The 15,280-nt window shown below is 42.9% G+C and overlaps 1 protein-coding gene across 1 annotated transcript; it reads left to right on the top strand.

The window, feature by feature from the left end:
- Window positions 1-9,847: 9,847 nt before the first annotated feature.
- Window positions 9,848-10,735, top strand: LOC308352635 (putative G-protein coupled receptor 141; the record flags this gene model as incomplete). The annotated part of the gene is made up of 1 exon (XM_080818940.1): window positions 9,848-10,735. One exon carries the CDS (start codon window positions 9,848-9,850, stop codon window positions 10,733-10,735), a length of 888 nt encoding a protein of 295 aa, XP_080675066.1.
- Between the last annotated feature and the right edge of the window lie 4,545 nt (window positions 10,736-15,280).

Here is a 15,280-nt window from a genome sequence, read left to right as displayed (position 1 = left end):
ATTCAGAGGACCACGCCTAAGGATGGTGAAAGCAGGCCTTATCCTTCCAGGTGTTGGTAGCCCACAGAAGGGCTAGAGACCCCCTCAGGGTCGTATCGCTAGAAAGGATGTTCTCAAGAAGATCCTTCTTGATGTTCTCAAGAAGAAACTGTAGCCGGGTCACATTCTCAGGGAGCGACCACAGACTGGCAGGTAGGAAATGTCTAACTCAGGGGGCAGTCAAGCGTGTTTACCGCATACACATTGACAAAGCTTCCTGCCACACTTCCTGCCCTGATTATGGTCTGAGAGATATGATCTCAAAGGCAGGGCTTACCCAAGTCCAGGATGTGGGGATACGGCACATCTAGACTAGTTTCACTATGTGTTGGTAGCCCTGGCCCCCATGTCCTGGTGCTGGGCACGAAGGTCTGATTAGAGTGCTGGATCATGTGACTGAGCCCTGGCTATCGGTGTGCTGGAGGGAGAGGGTCTGGTCATTTATCTATTATAGTGGGTGGCTGGCCCAGCTTCCCATCAAAGGTCTATCATCAGGAAATTCCATTACTTCTGAGTAATTTAAGTTATATACAAAACATAGAACACAGAGTTAAACAATCATATCATAGGAATTAGTTGCTTCTCCTTCAGAGGCAGCAAGGTGTTGTAGAAAGAGCATGAATTTAGGATGACCTTAGGTGTCGGATATCACACACACACACACACACACACACACACACACACACACACATTGGGGAACAAGAGTTACTCAGCTACAACTGGTCCTCCCTGATCTTATGAAATCTCAAGGGTCTGTTAGAGGTAGAGAAAAGAAATTTTAAAAATCAGTTAAATTTTCAAGATCTGAAATAAAGAAAAAGGCACTGTATTTCTCTAGATGCTGAAATGGTATCTTCCTTGTTTCTCTGTAATGGATTTATCTGGCCTCTAAAATCTGTTCTGGCCAAGAAATAATTAGCCATTTAATTTTCCTTTCTTATCCCCAAGTTCTACCCCAAACTGGAACGGTGGTGAACTCAAAGGTTTTAGACACAAAATCAGATCCCCATGCTTCTCTGGTTCCTGTTTCTACCCATCCAGGGCCAAACACAGATGGGGATTGAGACTCAGCTCTAACACAGAGGCGAGGCTCAGTGTCGTCATGTTCCCCTCACTTGTCAGCAAAAGAGGCCATAGATCTGTGTTGCCTAGCCTACATCATACTGCAGAGTAGTAGGATATCAACATTCTCTGCAGCCCTTAGTATATCCTCGCTTCAGAACGATGGGATATTAACAACTAATTCTGGGGAGGTAGGACAGATGTGGGTGGGGCCTTACTGCTGGCTGATGAGCACACACGGCCTGGTCAGGAAATGATGTAAAACAAGATGATGTTTAGGCAGAGTGACCTACTTTACTCCCTAGAGAGATTGAAGAAGAGCTACTCCACCTTCCTTCATTCTCCCAAAGAGGAGAAAGATCCTTTGTTATCAACTGTTGGGTTGGCACGGTGGCTACCCCTCTCCCTGGGGGACTTCTTCGTACCATTGTCTTACCCATTTACCCCCCAGTGCCCCAGCCGGAGCCTTTCCCTCTAGGATTCCTCCTTTTATTTCCCTTGAACATTGTCCTCTGCTGTCAGACATGTGAGGTCTACCCGAATCTCCCCCAGATGGAGCTGTGGGGTTGGAGGGGTGGCTGAGGAAAGCAGGCCTGATTTCTCAATTTAGGGTCAAGCATCTTCAAAACAATCAGATCCTCTCACCTCAAAGAGTAACCACCTCTTAGCACAGCCTCTGTCTCTGTCCTGCACCTGGACCTGTGTCCCTACAGCCCTCCTTCTCTCGTCCTGGCTAGAGATCATCCAAGTCCTATCTGTCCTGCCACATCCCTTCCATGGCACCCACAGTGCAAGGGAGAGGCAAACCTGGAAAGACCCAAGTAGGAGGGAACCAGACAGGGAGACAGGTCAAGGCAATAAAACCATGATTTGTCACTTGCCCCAGTACTTGGCAAACGCAGACTAGAGCAGCAGGTTGGCATCAGTGGCATGGGGTCCACTCAGGCTAAAATGGGCATAAAACTATGTAAGGAGTAATGTATTAATTATGGGAGGTAAAGAACTCCAGATTGCAAGGACTTGCATATATATATATAGGTGGTTCCCACATCACAACTGGCGTTCCCACATCACAACTGAGGATTAAAAGCCATTATCATATTGTTTGTAGCGTTCAGACTATGATGACAAAGCCCCACATACTCACATGGTTGGAAATACTGATTTTATTCTGGAGTCCCACCCCAGATCATTTAAAGAATCTCAAGAGTCACTTATAATTCTGTATTAAGTCAGTCCTCCTCTGTGCGTGCCTGCTGCTGCCACCTGTCCCGAGAGCACAGAACCAGCTGTCCCCATCACGGCTGACCTCTACCACTGCTGATTTCTGGAAGCACGGACAGGTGCCGGGCTCGGCAGGTATGCTGTGCTGGTTGAGATCCAGCGCATGATAAACCTGGACCAGACAGCTCCAAGGCCGGGCTCTTTGAGGCTGAGGAATCACCATGGTAACCAAGGGTCAGGCTTCCTTGGAAACCGGGCGTTCTAGCGATCCTGTTTCCGGTGTTGTCCAGTGCTGTTTATAGCTGCTGATCCTGCAATGTTTCCTGTGACTCTCTAATATATACCTCGTCAGGTGTCACGCAGCAAAAAACATGGTAGACAAACACAACTGCCTCTGGCTTTTAGACGCCAGCTCTCTGAGTTTGAACACAGGCATCACTTCCCATAAAAAGAAACAGTAACAGAAGCGGGGTCTGTCTCTGGAGAGGGGTGCAGTCCCAGCCTTGAATCATGTCTCGATTCAGTCCTCCTCAGAGAATCTTTTGGCTCTGGTGTGACAGCCAGATCACCCCCCAGCTGTCCGGATCACCCTGGACAATGCGTTTGCTCTTCGGGTTTCCTGTTGGCCTTTTATGATAGCTGGTTTCATTGGTGACCACTCCAAACCCTCGAACGTGTTTTCTTTAAGCACTTTAAACCTCAAAGAGATATTTGTGTTCCATTTACCTTCCTCCCGAAAGCTCTTTGGCTGCTAGAAAAAAAAAAGTTTTAATTGATGTATGAGGGATGCCTTTCACATATCTTTACAGATCAGAATTTTGAAGTTCTAGGCCTTGGCTGAACCACGGAAGTGTGACACATTTCTTTCGGAACAGTGAGTACTTGACCTATATCATTAGAAGGGGTCACTGAGAGCACAAGGGTCTGTATCAGTAAGCACAGACAACTACAGTCCTCCATCCAGCAAAAATAAAATATCTGGTTCTCCCAAGCCCTAGGGAGAATGCTACTCTGGAAATGTGAGGTTTTCCACATGTGTTTAGCTTCTCCCTAGCATGACGCTCATTCTGTGTGCTTCCACAGACTCCCTCGGACATGATGAGGGAGCAAAAGGCTAGCTAAGGACAAGGCAGAAGCTGGCACCCTACACCCCCCCCCCCGACATGTGTGACATTCCTCAGGCCCTCCTGGCTGCCCTAATGGTTACCTAATAGAGATCCCTGTCCTGGAGGACAGGAGTCTCCCTCAGTTTACAGACGTCCTAGTGATTTACAATCACCTGACTTCCAGAAGAGTCCCAACTGACTTCATATTGGTCCCTCATTAGGAAAAAACAAACAAAAAACCCCCACAGCTTGGCTTGACCATAACCAGGCCTCCAGTGTCCCGAGAGTCCTCTTTACCATATGTCAGCCCTTCTGAACACCCGCTTTGTCCGCACCACCCCAGCTCCTGAGTATATAATCAGCCAGTCCTCGGGGTCACGGGGCAGCAGCTCTTCCTGCCCATGGGTCCTGTCTGCGTGCTTTAATAAACCACCATTTTGCACTAAAGACGTCTCAAAAATTCTTTCTTGGTCATAGGCTCCAGACCTCACTTGGCGTTCTAAAACTTCATCAAACAGGAGAGCAAAGTGTAAAGTTATAGTTATAGCAGAGGAAATGTCTCCCACCCTGCAGGCTCCCTGAGTTTCCCAACACATTTCCCTGGCTCTCAACCACCTAAGACTTTTGCGTGCCAACTTTGGTTTCATTATTTGAGACAATGGCTACCCTAGAACATAAATTAAAAAAATTAAGTATATGGGTTTGATGATCTTCAGTTTGCTTGGCACCTAAAGATGGTCAGAAATGCTGGCTTGGGTCACCTTCCTCAGGGGGGAAAAGGGAGGGGGCCAGAATGGCCCACCTGGGCCTCTATCTCTTGTCTGTGAAATGGAGGGGAGGGATGTGGGATGGTCTGTCTCCACCCTTCAGGTTTTAAATCCCATGTCTACGTGGATGAAAGTTATGTCGCATCCGGGACAGAATGAGACAGAAGGAGCCACCCACAAGAACACACAGAGAGACATGAGTAAAGGGACCAAGAACACAGATGCCCAGAGTTGGGAGAGGTCCAAGTCCTGGGTACTGCCTCCAGTATCTGGGTGGGCTTCGCTCTGGGTGTTCTGGGTCAAACGGGGCATCCTAGCTGCACTTCAAGGTCTTGGTTAATGATTTAGGATTATAAACTGGTTAGGGAATTAGCAGTTGCAGATTTTGTTGCCACTTTCCTAAGGATGTCTCACAGTGGCAATTTAACAACTATAGAATGCTAAGTGACTCCCAGCACATCTTTCCAGGAGCAGAGACTACCCACTGATGGCCTCTCCAGTGGCATCTTCCATGGAGGGGTTAAGAGTGGGCCAGATGGTGGCATCTCCAGCAGCGTCTGCTTCGGACCTGCTCCTGAGCAGGTCAGATTGACTTTGGCTTCTGAAAACCAACTTAGGATAATCACCAAGGTTAATGCCTTATTCTAATGGCTATTTGGGGGCAAAGAACTACATCTGAAGAAGAATTTTAACTTTCTAGGGTTTTTAAATGTACTTTTAAGGTTCATCACCAAAATAAGATTCTAGATATCTTAGAAAAGATGGGCATTGAAGCCCTGGATTGTTAATGGGCCTCCCAGAACTGATCTCAAGTTCACCATAGTACCTTGAGGTGTAGTGGACACGAGGGCTTGAAATGAGGTTATGTTCATCAACCTTATCTACTCCCCAACTGGCCCTGATGCCTGTGGTAACTTTTTAAACTCTCTGAATAGTGGTGGCTTCATTGGTTGATAAAGACAGCTGTTTGTACTCTTCCGGACTTGGTGATTTCTAAGCTCTCCTATTAAGGTTTTGTTATATATATTTTTGAAAATCTGGGCACCACCAAAGGAAAATGAGCTGAATTCTAAGTATAGTGGGAAAAATATGGACTGCACAGTGCTGAAAATACAATATACACACATTTTAGTGCCTTGCAATCCTTACATCATCCATGTGAACAATAAATTTGTGTGCTGGCCATAGTCCCAAATTACACCTGAATTTATTTTTTTGTGCAACTCTTGGTCATACCTCCCTCATTTCCTGGTTAGTCCTTTGTAGACAAGCAACTCCTAAACATAGCATGGTTTCTATGGGAACATGCTTTATCCTGTGGATTCTAGGAACACATTTTATCTGAAAAACGAGGTCTGCCAGATCAATCCAAGCTTAGAGATTAGAGTTTGTAATTTTGAAGGAGAGAAATTTAAAACTGGTTGAAATGTTGGTTCCATGTGAAACTTTTCCAGCTGAGTTGAGTTGGTATAAATTTGCTTTTGACAATAAGAGTTAGAAATCTCATCTACTACTGAAAGGTTGTTTTTTTTTTTTTTTAAATTAAACATATGGTTCCATTACTTTAGATTCTTTTGTCTTCTATCTCTGGCCACAAGCGCTGTTGGATGATCATGTAGCAGATAGCACAGGTGGGGACAACACTTACTTTTCCAAAGTCAGTGAGAATTTTATTAGTTACCTAAATGTAGGCAGACAGGAACTTGCTATACAGGTGATTGAGTTTTTATCCTTTTGAATTCCTGTAGCTGAACAGTAATGTGATTCGGGGCTGGATTTGCCTGCCACTGGAAGTCATGTTGGTCTCTTGCATCTTCGTATGTCCTAAACCCAATGCTTCCTTAAAAATATGTTTTGAGGGGCACCCGGGTGGCTCAGTGGGTTAAAGCCTCTGCCTTCGGCTCAGGTCATGATCTCAGGGTCCTGGGATCGAGCCCCGCATTGGGCTCTCTGCTCAGCAGGGAGCCCGCTTCCCTTCCTCTCTCTCTCTGCCTGCCTCTCTGCCTAGTTGTCATCTCTATCTGATAAATAAAATCTTAAAAAAAAATATGTTTTGAGGTCTTAGCACAGCTGAAGATGACCATGAAGGTCGAAAGTGAGGTTGATGGGAGGAAAGGAAACGCTTTCGAGAAAAATGAAATGAGCCCTCTTGTGGAAATTATAGCACAGAGGTTTGGGCTTCAAAAGAACCATATCTCCAAATACAGTTGCTGAGGGAAGGGAGACTTTGAAAATTGAAATATGGAGCTATATTTTGAGCACACTGTTGAAGATATGAATGCGTCTGATAGAGTACTCCTCTAGGTCATTCTTATTTATTTATTTATTTATTTATTTGACAGAGAGAGAGAGAGGCTGAGAGAGGGCACAAAAGCAGTGGGAATGGAGGGAGAAGCAGGCTCCCACCTAGCAGGGAGCTCGATGCAGGGCTCCATCCCAGGACCCTGGGATCGCGACCTGAGCTGAAGGCAGAGGCTTAACGACTGAGCCACCCAGGCGCCCCTCCTCTAGGTCATTCTTATATTCTGCTGTAAAACATGTGGGATAAAACATACAAGTATGATAAGAGGCGGCTTTTGAAAAAAAGAAAACCATGGAAGTTTTTCAGGTTACTAAGAAAAATTTCTGCAAATAAGTCACTGACAGTAAAAATGAAAGTCTTGATGTACAAGAATGCTCTTTTATATGCTTAACCACGAGCTATGGAGACAAACATCCGTTTGTGGCCCTCAGGAGGTTTATCTGGGTCCTCCATCTTGACTGTTCAACTTCGGAAGCCTTCAGTCTAAAGTGCGTTCATCATTCATAGCTCACCCCAAGATTTCTCTTGACTCTTGTCGTTGCTGGAGTCTTGATTCCAGCCACATGTTCTTGTTGCCTGCCCTGATGTGGATCACCCATAAGTGAGCAGCGCGCCCTGAGTCTTCCAGCAGAACCAAATCCTAAGAGGAAAAGACGTGTAAGTAGTCTGGGGAGTCGTTTGTTTCTGCCTAGAAAACAAGCAGAGAAATACCTAGAAATTACAGGCTATTGAAGGATAATGTTCGGTGTGGAGGTGGGGGCTGTGGCCTTAAGTCTTGAGGCGGGGGGCGGGTAGAACAGTAGAACATAGTCCCCATGCATTTAAATATTTTTAGGACAATTCTGAGAAGTAACTACAGAAGAGTGGGATCTTGCTTTTGTGAAATATCCTTGTGTACGTTATGGAGGGAGAAAAGGCATTGGTACTTTGATGCCCTACTCTGTGTCAGGGAATCTGTTAGGTTCTTTACAGCTGTTAGGTTCTTTATAGCTGAAGAGACAGCTTTAGAACTAAGCATTTGTACCACAATTAGGCTTCTGGTGAGCGGCAGAGTACACTGTTTCCAAATGTCATACAGCATGGGGAGGTGTGTGCATTGAAACTGTGCAACTGACAAATAATTTAGATTTTCATTGCTTTAAAATAATTTCAAATTTGAAGCTTGTCTTCTTAGACTTGGGGACTACCAAAATTTTAAAACTAAATTGGTATCACATTTGTTCATAAGTTATATGAAACTCTTCTCTTTCACACAAAAATCACATAAGCATTATATATTTTATTTTACTAAAAAATATTTTTAAAGATTCTATTTATTTATTTGAGAAAGAGAGAGGGAGCAAGAGAGAGCGTGAGTGGGCAGAGGGAGAGAGTGAGGTAGAAGCAAACTCCCCACTGAGCAGGGAGCCCAATGCAGGGCTCAATCCCAGGACCCCAGGAGCATGACCTGAGCCAAAGGCAGACACCCAATCACTGAGCCATGCATGTGCCCCAGCATTACATATTTTAAATATGTACTTTGTGAAAGTGCATATTCTAGCACATAAAATTTGATAATCATGTTTTTGAGTTGTAATAAAATCTTATTTAAATATGCCAGGTCCAATATAATGTTTCACAAACAAAAACGTTAAGTTATTGTCTCTGAGGAGATGCTGGAGTAGCAGAAGAAAAATTCTAAAATATCTTAGACATTCGCTGTGGAATAGCTTTTCCCTCATGTATGTACCGCTTCTGGCCAGGTCAGTGGTAGATACATGAGGAAAAGGGACACAGATCCTTCCGGACAGGGAAGACTGACCTGTTGGTGTCTGAGTCCCACACTGTCCCATCAAAGGTTGGAAAAGGTTTTTTTTATTTTTAATTGTCGGATAATCATAAATATCTGACATTCATAAATATTCATAAATACTTACTGGTGCCATACCAGTTTTATGTGACTAACTGTATATCCGCCTAGGTATGTAAAGTAAGGAGAAAGGGGTAAATGTCTTTTTGTTTCTGATATTTCACGTTAAGTATCATAACTTTTACATGGCTTTTTTTGCTGTTGTTACCAAGCTAATTCAAGTACACTAGCTCATGTAACTTTCCAATAACTGCTTCATGTAGACAGTAGGACCTCTCCCATCTCACAGCTCTAGTTCCGTGGAGCCGGGTGACTCACACACACTCCCACAGTGACCCAGTGACAGATCTGGCACTCGTTTCCAGGACAGCAGATTGCTACGCAGTCACTGCTCCTTATACACCCAGCCTGAAAAACTTACATAAAACTTGAACAGGGGCGCCTGAGTGGCTCAGTCGATTAAGTGTCTACCTTCAGCTCAGGTCATGATCCCAGGGTCCTGCGGTTGAGCCCTGCATTGGGCTCCCTGCTCAGTGGGGAGACTGCTTCTCTCTCTCCTGACTCTCTCTTGCTCTCTCTCAAATAAATAAATAAAATCTTTTAAAAAAATAAACAAAAAACAAACAAAAAAAACTAAACAGAACTCACCCATCAACCCCAACTTTTCACGGAAATGTAACATACTAGTCTAAGATTCAGGGTTAGCAAGAAGAAGAGTGCAGGATATAGTGTGGGCTGCTCCCTGCTCAGAAGCTATTCATAGAAAATATTATATAAATTGACTTATTTTTTTAAAGTAGGCTCTATGCCCATCGTGAGTCTTAAGCTCACGTCGCTGAGGATGAGAGTCACATGCTCTATGGACTGAACCAACCAGGTACCCCTAGTAGAAAATATTTTAACATGTCTGATGCATCTTCTTAACAATAATTGCACACAATTTATATGATCTTCTCTATGTTATCCCAAATTGGATTTCTAACAATAGAAAAAATGACCTTTGTAGATCTGAGATGAGTGTGTACTGGTGCATGCTGACTCTGCCTTTATTTAAAACTTTGTTATTTTATTCATCATGAAATTTTTGCATTAATTTTAATTTTAAAAAAATTGCATTAAAATACCATTGATTTTGATTACTGAGTTTTTGGCCCTTCCTTAAATTTTACGTCACAGGCTAACATGTCCCATGCTAATCTCAGCCCTGGTATGTGAGCTTAATAGAATGACTGGGTCTATAGTTATGAATTTTATACTCAAACAGACTTATTTCTGTGATTTTGCTTCACTCTTTTTCTTCAATATGTTTGGGTAATTAAGGGGAGTCCCTGACAATATTTATTGGGTCTACAGCTTGAGGTTTATAAACATTTGGCTAGGATTGTAAAACTCAATACTATTAAAGTGTAGTTGCTGTATAGTTTCCATATATCCATTATAATTTTGTGAAACTTTTGATTTAGGGGTTTACGGTCTTCTAAGCATTTTGTGGCGATACATGGAGCCCAACAATATGACTACCCTGCCAAACGCCTCAAACACAGAGCAAGGCCACTGCAAGGGACACTGCAGGATGATTCTGATAACACTCTACAGCATGGTTTTGCTTGGAGGCACCACGGGGACAGTACTGATGTCACGTATGATGTGCAAAAGGAAAAGCCAATCCATGATTGCCATGATCGTTCTCAATATCATAGTGCTACACTCAGTCCTCCTGGTCAGCCTCCCGTTCCGCCTCAGCTATTATATCTTAGGGGTCTGGGAGTTTGGATCCTTTCTCTGCCGACTGGTCAGCAGCATAATATATGGTCATATGTACTTCACCTTTGTTTTCTATGTGGCCATTGTCATACTCCGATTGCTCGTCTATTTTAAGAAACTCCAAATGCAAAAGTTGCAAAAATACCACATGGTAGTATTAAGCATTGTTATTTGGACCATGGGCAGCCTTGTTTTTTGGCCAATATTACTTTTACAATATGGCATACATCCAAGCTACTCAGAAAAACCACGGTGCTTTGAGTTCTACAAAGATCTCAACCGGGGGGAACTCATTATCTTGAACTACTCTATGATTGTCATTATGATCTCAACGGTTGTGATACTCTTTCTGATAGAGATGGGCGTCATCGTTCAACTGATAAAAGCTTTCTGGCCTGACATGTGGGCACATCAAGACTATAGAGCTCAAATCAAGAGCTTCTTTTTCCTCCTAGTAATAGTGGTCTGTTTTATACCCCACCACGTATTCCGGGTACATTTTATTCAAAATTACTCAGAGATAGACAATTCTGAGTTAGTTCTTTATAATGAAGTTTTTGTTGCTTTGACTACTGTCTGTTGCCTGGATATGGTGTGTTTCATAGGTGGGGTTATCCATTAAATACTCCTTGTCCCTCACTTTGTAATTGGTTTTTTACCATTGTGACAAAAACAGTTTCAAATGAATGGCTGCTACCATGATTTCAAAATTTTTCAAATTCTCAGCTCTTAATTGTCACTGGAATTATTTTTCCATGAAAAGGTAATGAAGACCAATTGTCCCCCTCTTCTTGGGTGATCTGTTCTCCGTGAACTGTATATTCACTTGCCGTAGCTCTAACCAAGTTGACCCCAAACATCCTTTCCAGACTCAACTGCTACCTCTTTTTCATGCAGTACTTACTCCTGCTGAGCACAACCACGGGCCTTTCCTACTCAACAGTCCAGCCTGTCCTCTTCGCCTTTGTTATTGCCGAGCTTTGATCTTAGAATGTTCTTTCTCTCCTTCTCCAAACTATCTCTTCTTCAAGGTCTAGAGAATTTGAATACATGGACTCTAGAGCCTTAACTTATTCAACTTATGCTCAACCTGATATACGTGCCTCTTGAAAATGACCGATAGTCAGCAAAGATATGGCAGTTGGCCGTAGTATTTGGAGGAAAGAACTAAGTTTAGCAGTCAATAGACTTGACTATTGGAAGGAAACACTTCCAGGATTACTGGAGCATTAATATGGTTTGATTCTGACTAAGACTTTGTAGGTACTCAGGAAACAGAGAATGCCTCCCAGATCTACGTTTCCAGACATGGATCCATTAAGCAGGAAAAGAAATTGGAAAAGGTGGAAAGCAGCTGGTCTTAGTCAAAGCATGCTATACTAGACTATATTAGACTCTATTAGAGTCCAAACTTTTGAGAGCGTGGGACTGTTTTTAAGCTTATCCAAGGCACCCTATGTGAACAAGTAATATTACGTAATGAAAATCAACTCTGGTATCAGTTAAATGCAATAGAAATAACCAAGTCAAGCAACCTGGATTGAGATAAATAGAATCCAAGTTGGTTGTCTTGGTTATTTTTGATAATAGAATTTATCAAATTATTTTTGATCAATAGAATCGCAGTTGGTTGTCTTGGTTATTTTTATTGTGTTAGTTGATACTTACCTGACATAGAAATTGACATGCCCTTATTCTTTGCTTATGATAATGCTACCTTTGATATTAAATTTTAATGAATCAAATAACCAAACCCTTACTAGCTAACAAGACAGCATAGTTAATACAAAAGAATTTGAGAGTCATCTGCACATATGGATTCAAAGGTTTTTGGTAACTATGGAATCATGGATGAAGTATTTATAATCTCTGAGCCCCAGTATCCCATGTTACAGGGTTTGGGTAAAGGTGAAACAAGACAGAAGCATTGTTAAGTTGTGTTACAGTGCCAGGCATGTGATCCTCAGGATAACATTACTTATTTTCCAAATCCAGTGACACTTTTTGTAAATAATTTTAAAATAGATTCAAAATGTTGATTCATGTAAAAATAGACTTTGGAGGCTCAGATGCTATTCGTCAATGTTAATCTCATGCTTTATGTAATTATTAAGTCAGGAACTTAATGGATAATTATTCTTATTTTTGCCCGTAAACACTTATTATTATTCTATAATTATTTATAATACTTAAAATACTATAGAAGAGCCATTTTATAAGCCTGCTTATAAAACAGGAAACAAGATAAATAGCAGTGCACTTCAATTACATGTAATCACTTTTTAAGGGGATATGATATATCCTGAGTAACTTCAAGATTGTGATTGATTGTGTAACTTAAGAATATAGTCATTACTTGCTTACCACTTTGTTGGATTCCATGATTTCCTTTTAATATTGTGGTCAGTGGAGCTAAGGAAGCCTCTGATGAGCTCTGCCTGATATTCCTGCCCCTGTGCAATCTCCCCTTTTACTACTGACTTCTTATGAATGAAATAGGGCAGAGCAACGAGGTATCATTTCCAGTGTTAGGTTATAAAAGGACTATGGCTTCCATCTAGGGGATCCTTTCTCTCCTTTGCGCTGTCTCTCGGATTGCTTCACCCTGGAGGAAACCATCTGCCATATCATGGGGCAGCGTAAGTGGCAAAGAGTCAATACCTTCTAACAACCACGTGAGGGAGCTTGGGAATGGATTTCCTGAGACCTGCCAGTAGACATGCAGCGAGCTCAGAAGCAAATCCCCTCCTATTTGAGTCTTGAGGTGATGGCAGCCCTGGCTGACATTGAGTGACATTGAGAGACCCTGAGCCTGAACCACTCGGCTAATCTGCTCCTAGATTCCTACCATGAAACAATGAGACAATGAATGTTGTCTTCACCTAGTAAGTTTCAGAATAATGTATTACACAGCAATAGGTAACAAATACAGTAAGCGAGCTATTTACACCTGTGGAATGCTGCCACATAAGCATTTATGTGTCTGAGATTTACATCCACTTGTTAGTTCCTGCCTGTTCCAGTGTTCATGATAACAAGAAGTATCATTGCCTGTTTTCTGAGTCAATAAGAACTGTGTCTGGTATTGTATAAGCTTTGCTTCTACCCCTAAAGAGTAGATGATATTACATGGAAATACATTGGAGTGGTTTTAGGGTGAAGACTGCAAAGGGGACAGCTGGGGAGTGGGTAGGAATTTCTCTTTGTTAGTCATACTGATGTATGGATTACGGGCCCTCTGAGTGTGGTTCCTAGACCCCCACCTGCAGGAGCAGTATCTGGGACCTTCTTAAAAATGCAAATTCTTGAGCTCTACCCGTGACCTACTGATTCAGAAATTGTGGATGTGGAACCCAGTGATTATGTGTTTCAACGAGCCCTCTAGGTGATTTTGATGTGAGCTAAAGGGTAAGAATCGCTGTCCTAGATACACTTGATAGATTAAAAATGGACACAAATTCTTTGGCACGGCTCCCACTGTGAGATGGAATCTCTTTCCCTTCCCCTTCACTGGGAGCAGAATTTGCGACTGCACCAACCAACAGAACAGAGGAGAAAGCACCCTGCCATTTCCAGAAGCGGGCCTTAAGAAACTGGAAACCTTCATTTCCCATCCCTTGGAACATTCGCTCTTGGAGCCTGATCTGTCATGGAAGAAGTTTGACTTCCCTGCTGGGGAGAACACGTGGAGATGTCTGCGATGGACAGCTGGAGATGAAGGGGAGATGAGCTCAGAGAAGCCCAGCCTTCAGCCAAAGCACCAGGCACGGGAATGAAACTGCTTGGGCTCGCCGGACCACCCCGCTGCTGTGGGGCTGCCACCACGTGATCCCAGGCCCCTTCAGCTCGTGCAGAGAAATTGCCCACTCAGTCCTGCCTGAATTCCTGATCCACACAACTGAGAGATATAATGAAATGATTGTGTTAAAAAGTGAAAAAGTGAATATATTAAAAAGTATTAAAAAGTGAAAAAGAAACAAGTGAAGTTGAATTGAATAATATGATTTATGTGACCTATTCTATCCCAAATATTATCATCTAAAGAAACAATCAATGTAAAAATTACTAATGAGATTTTTTTGCATTCTTTTATTGCTATTAAGCTCTTCAGAATCTGGTGTGTATTTGAGACTTGTTCTGAGTAGCTGCATTTCAGTGGTCACACATGGCTCATGGTCAATATATTGGACAGCACAGATCGGCATCACCCAGAGATCATTTGGAGATGTACCTGAGGATCCTTTTCTTACAGGAGACTGGCCTTGTGTCTCTCTGAAATTCACTTTCCTCCTATGTGAAACAGGAATAATAGAACCTACTTCGGAAATATAAAAATTAAATGGTATTGTAAGAGTATAGATAGCAGTGCACAGCAAGTACAAATTCTCTGTCTGTCTCTCTCTCCATATAGATACTATTGGTTCTGTTTCTGCAGAGAACCCTGACTAATACATATGTGAAGCAAGATATCCCTGCTATCTCTAGCTTTCATTTATAGAAAAATGTCATGTATGTTTGTATTAAGCAACTTATGATTGCTCCAACCCACAGACCTAAGGGCCTGGAAGGAAGCCTTCCTCTTGCAAATCCACACGCAGGACCATTAGTGCAGCCACCACACGGGCCTGCCCTGTCCTTCCTCTCTTACTCATGCTCCTGGTTGGCAAAATCTTGTTGGCAAAGATCTTGTTGGCACAAGATCTCCAATGTCCATGCCCCAGATTCTCTGATTCTCCCAGTGTTTACAGTCATCAAAACACAAGAACTCTGCTGGGCTCCAAGGCCATGGCTAGACAGAATGAATGGTCCCCAGTTCTACCTAGGTCCAGAGTCTCTAAAACTGTCTTTCATCCTTCTGTTACCTCTGGCCTTCATTCCATGTCTAGAATCTTTTAAAGTCTCTGGATAAATGTCCCTATCTGTCCCTGATCTTTTCCCAACCCTTTATGGAGTTCTCTGCCTTGCCCTGCTCTGAGCACCAGGAATCCAGCCCCGATGCATGGTATTTGGGGTCTTCTTGTTACTGGAAACTGGTTGGATCTGACCACTGGGAGTTACCTGCAGGAGAGTCGGTCCAGAGGGAGGAGTGAGGATGAGGCTTTGATTCTCTGCCCCTTCCCCACGTTGTTATCACACATCTAGCAGGGCCTGCAGCTCTAGGCTTCAG

This window comes from Martes martes (genome assembly GCF_963455335.1).
Source record: "Martes martes genome assembly, chromosome: 11".
Classification (NCBI taxonomy): domain Eukaryota; kingdom Metazoa; phylum Chordata; class Mammalia; order Carnivora; family Mustelidae; genus Martes; species Martes martes.
Note: the sequence above shows the minus strand (reverse complement) of the source record. Positions and strands in the feature narration are given on the sequence as shown.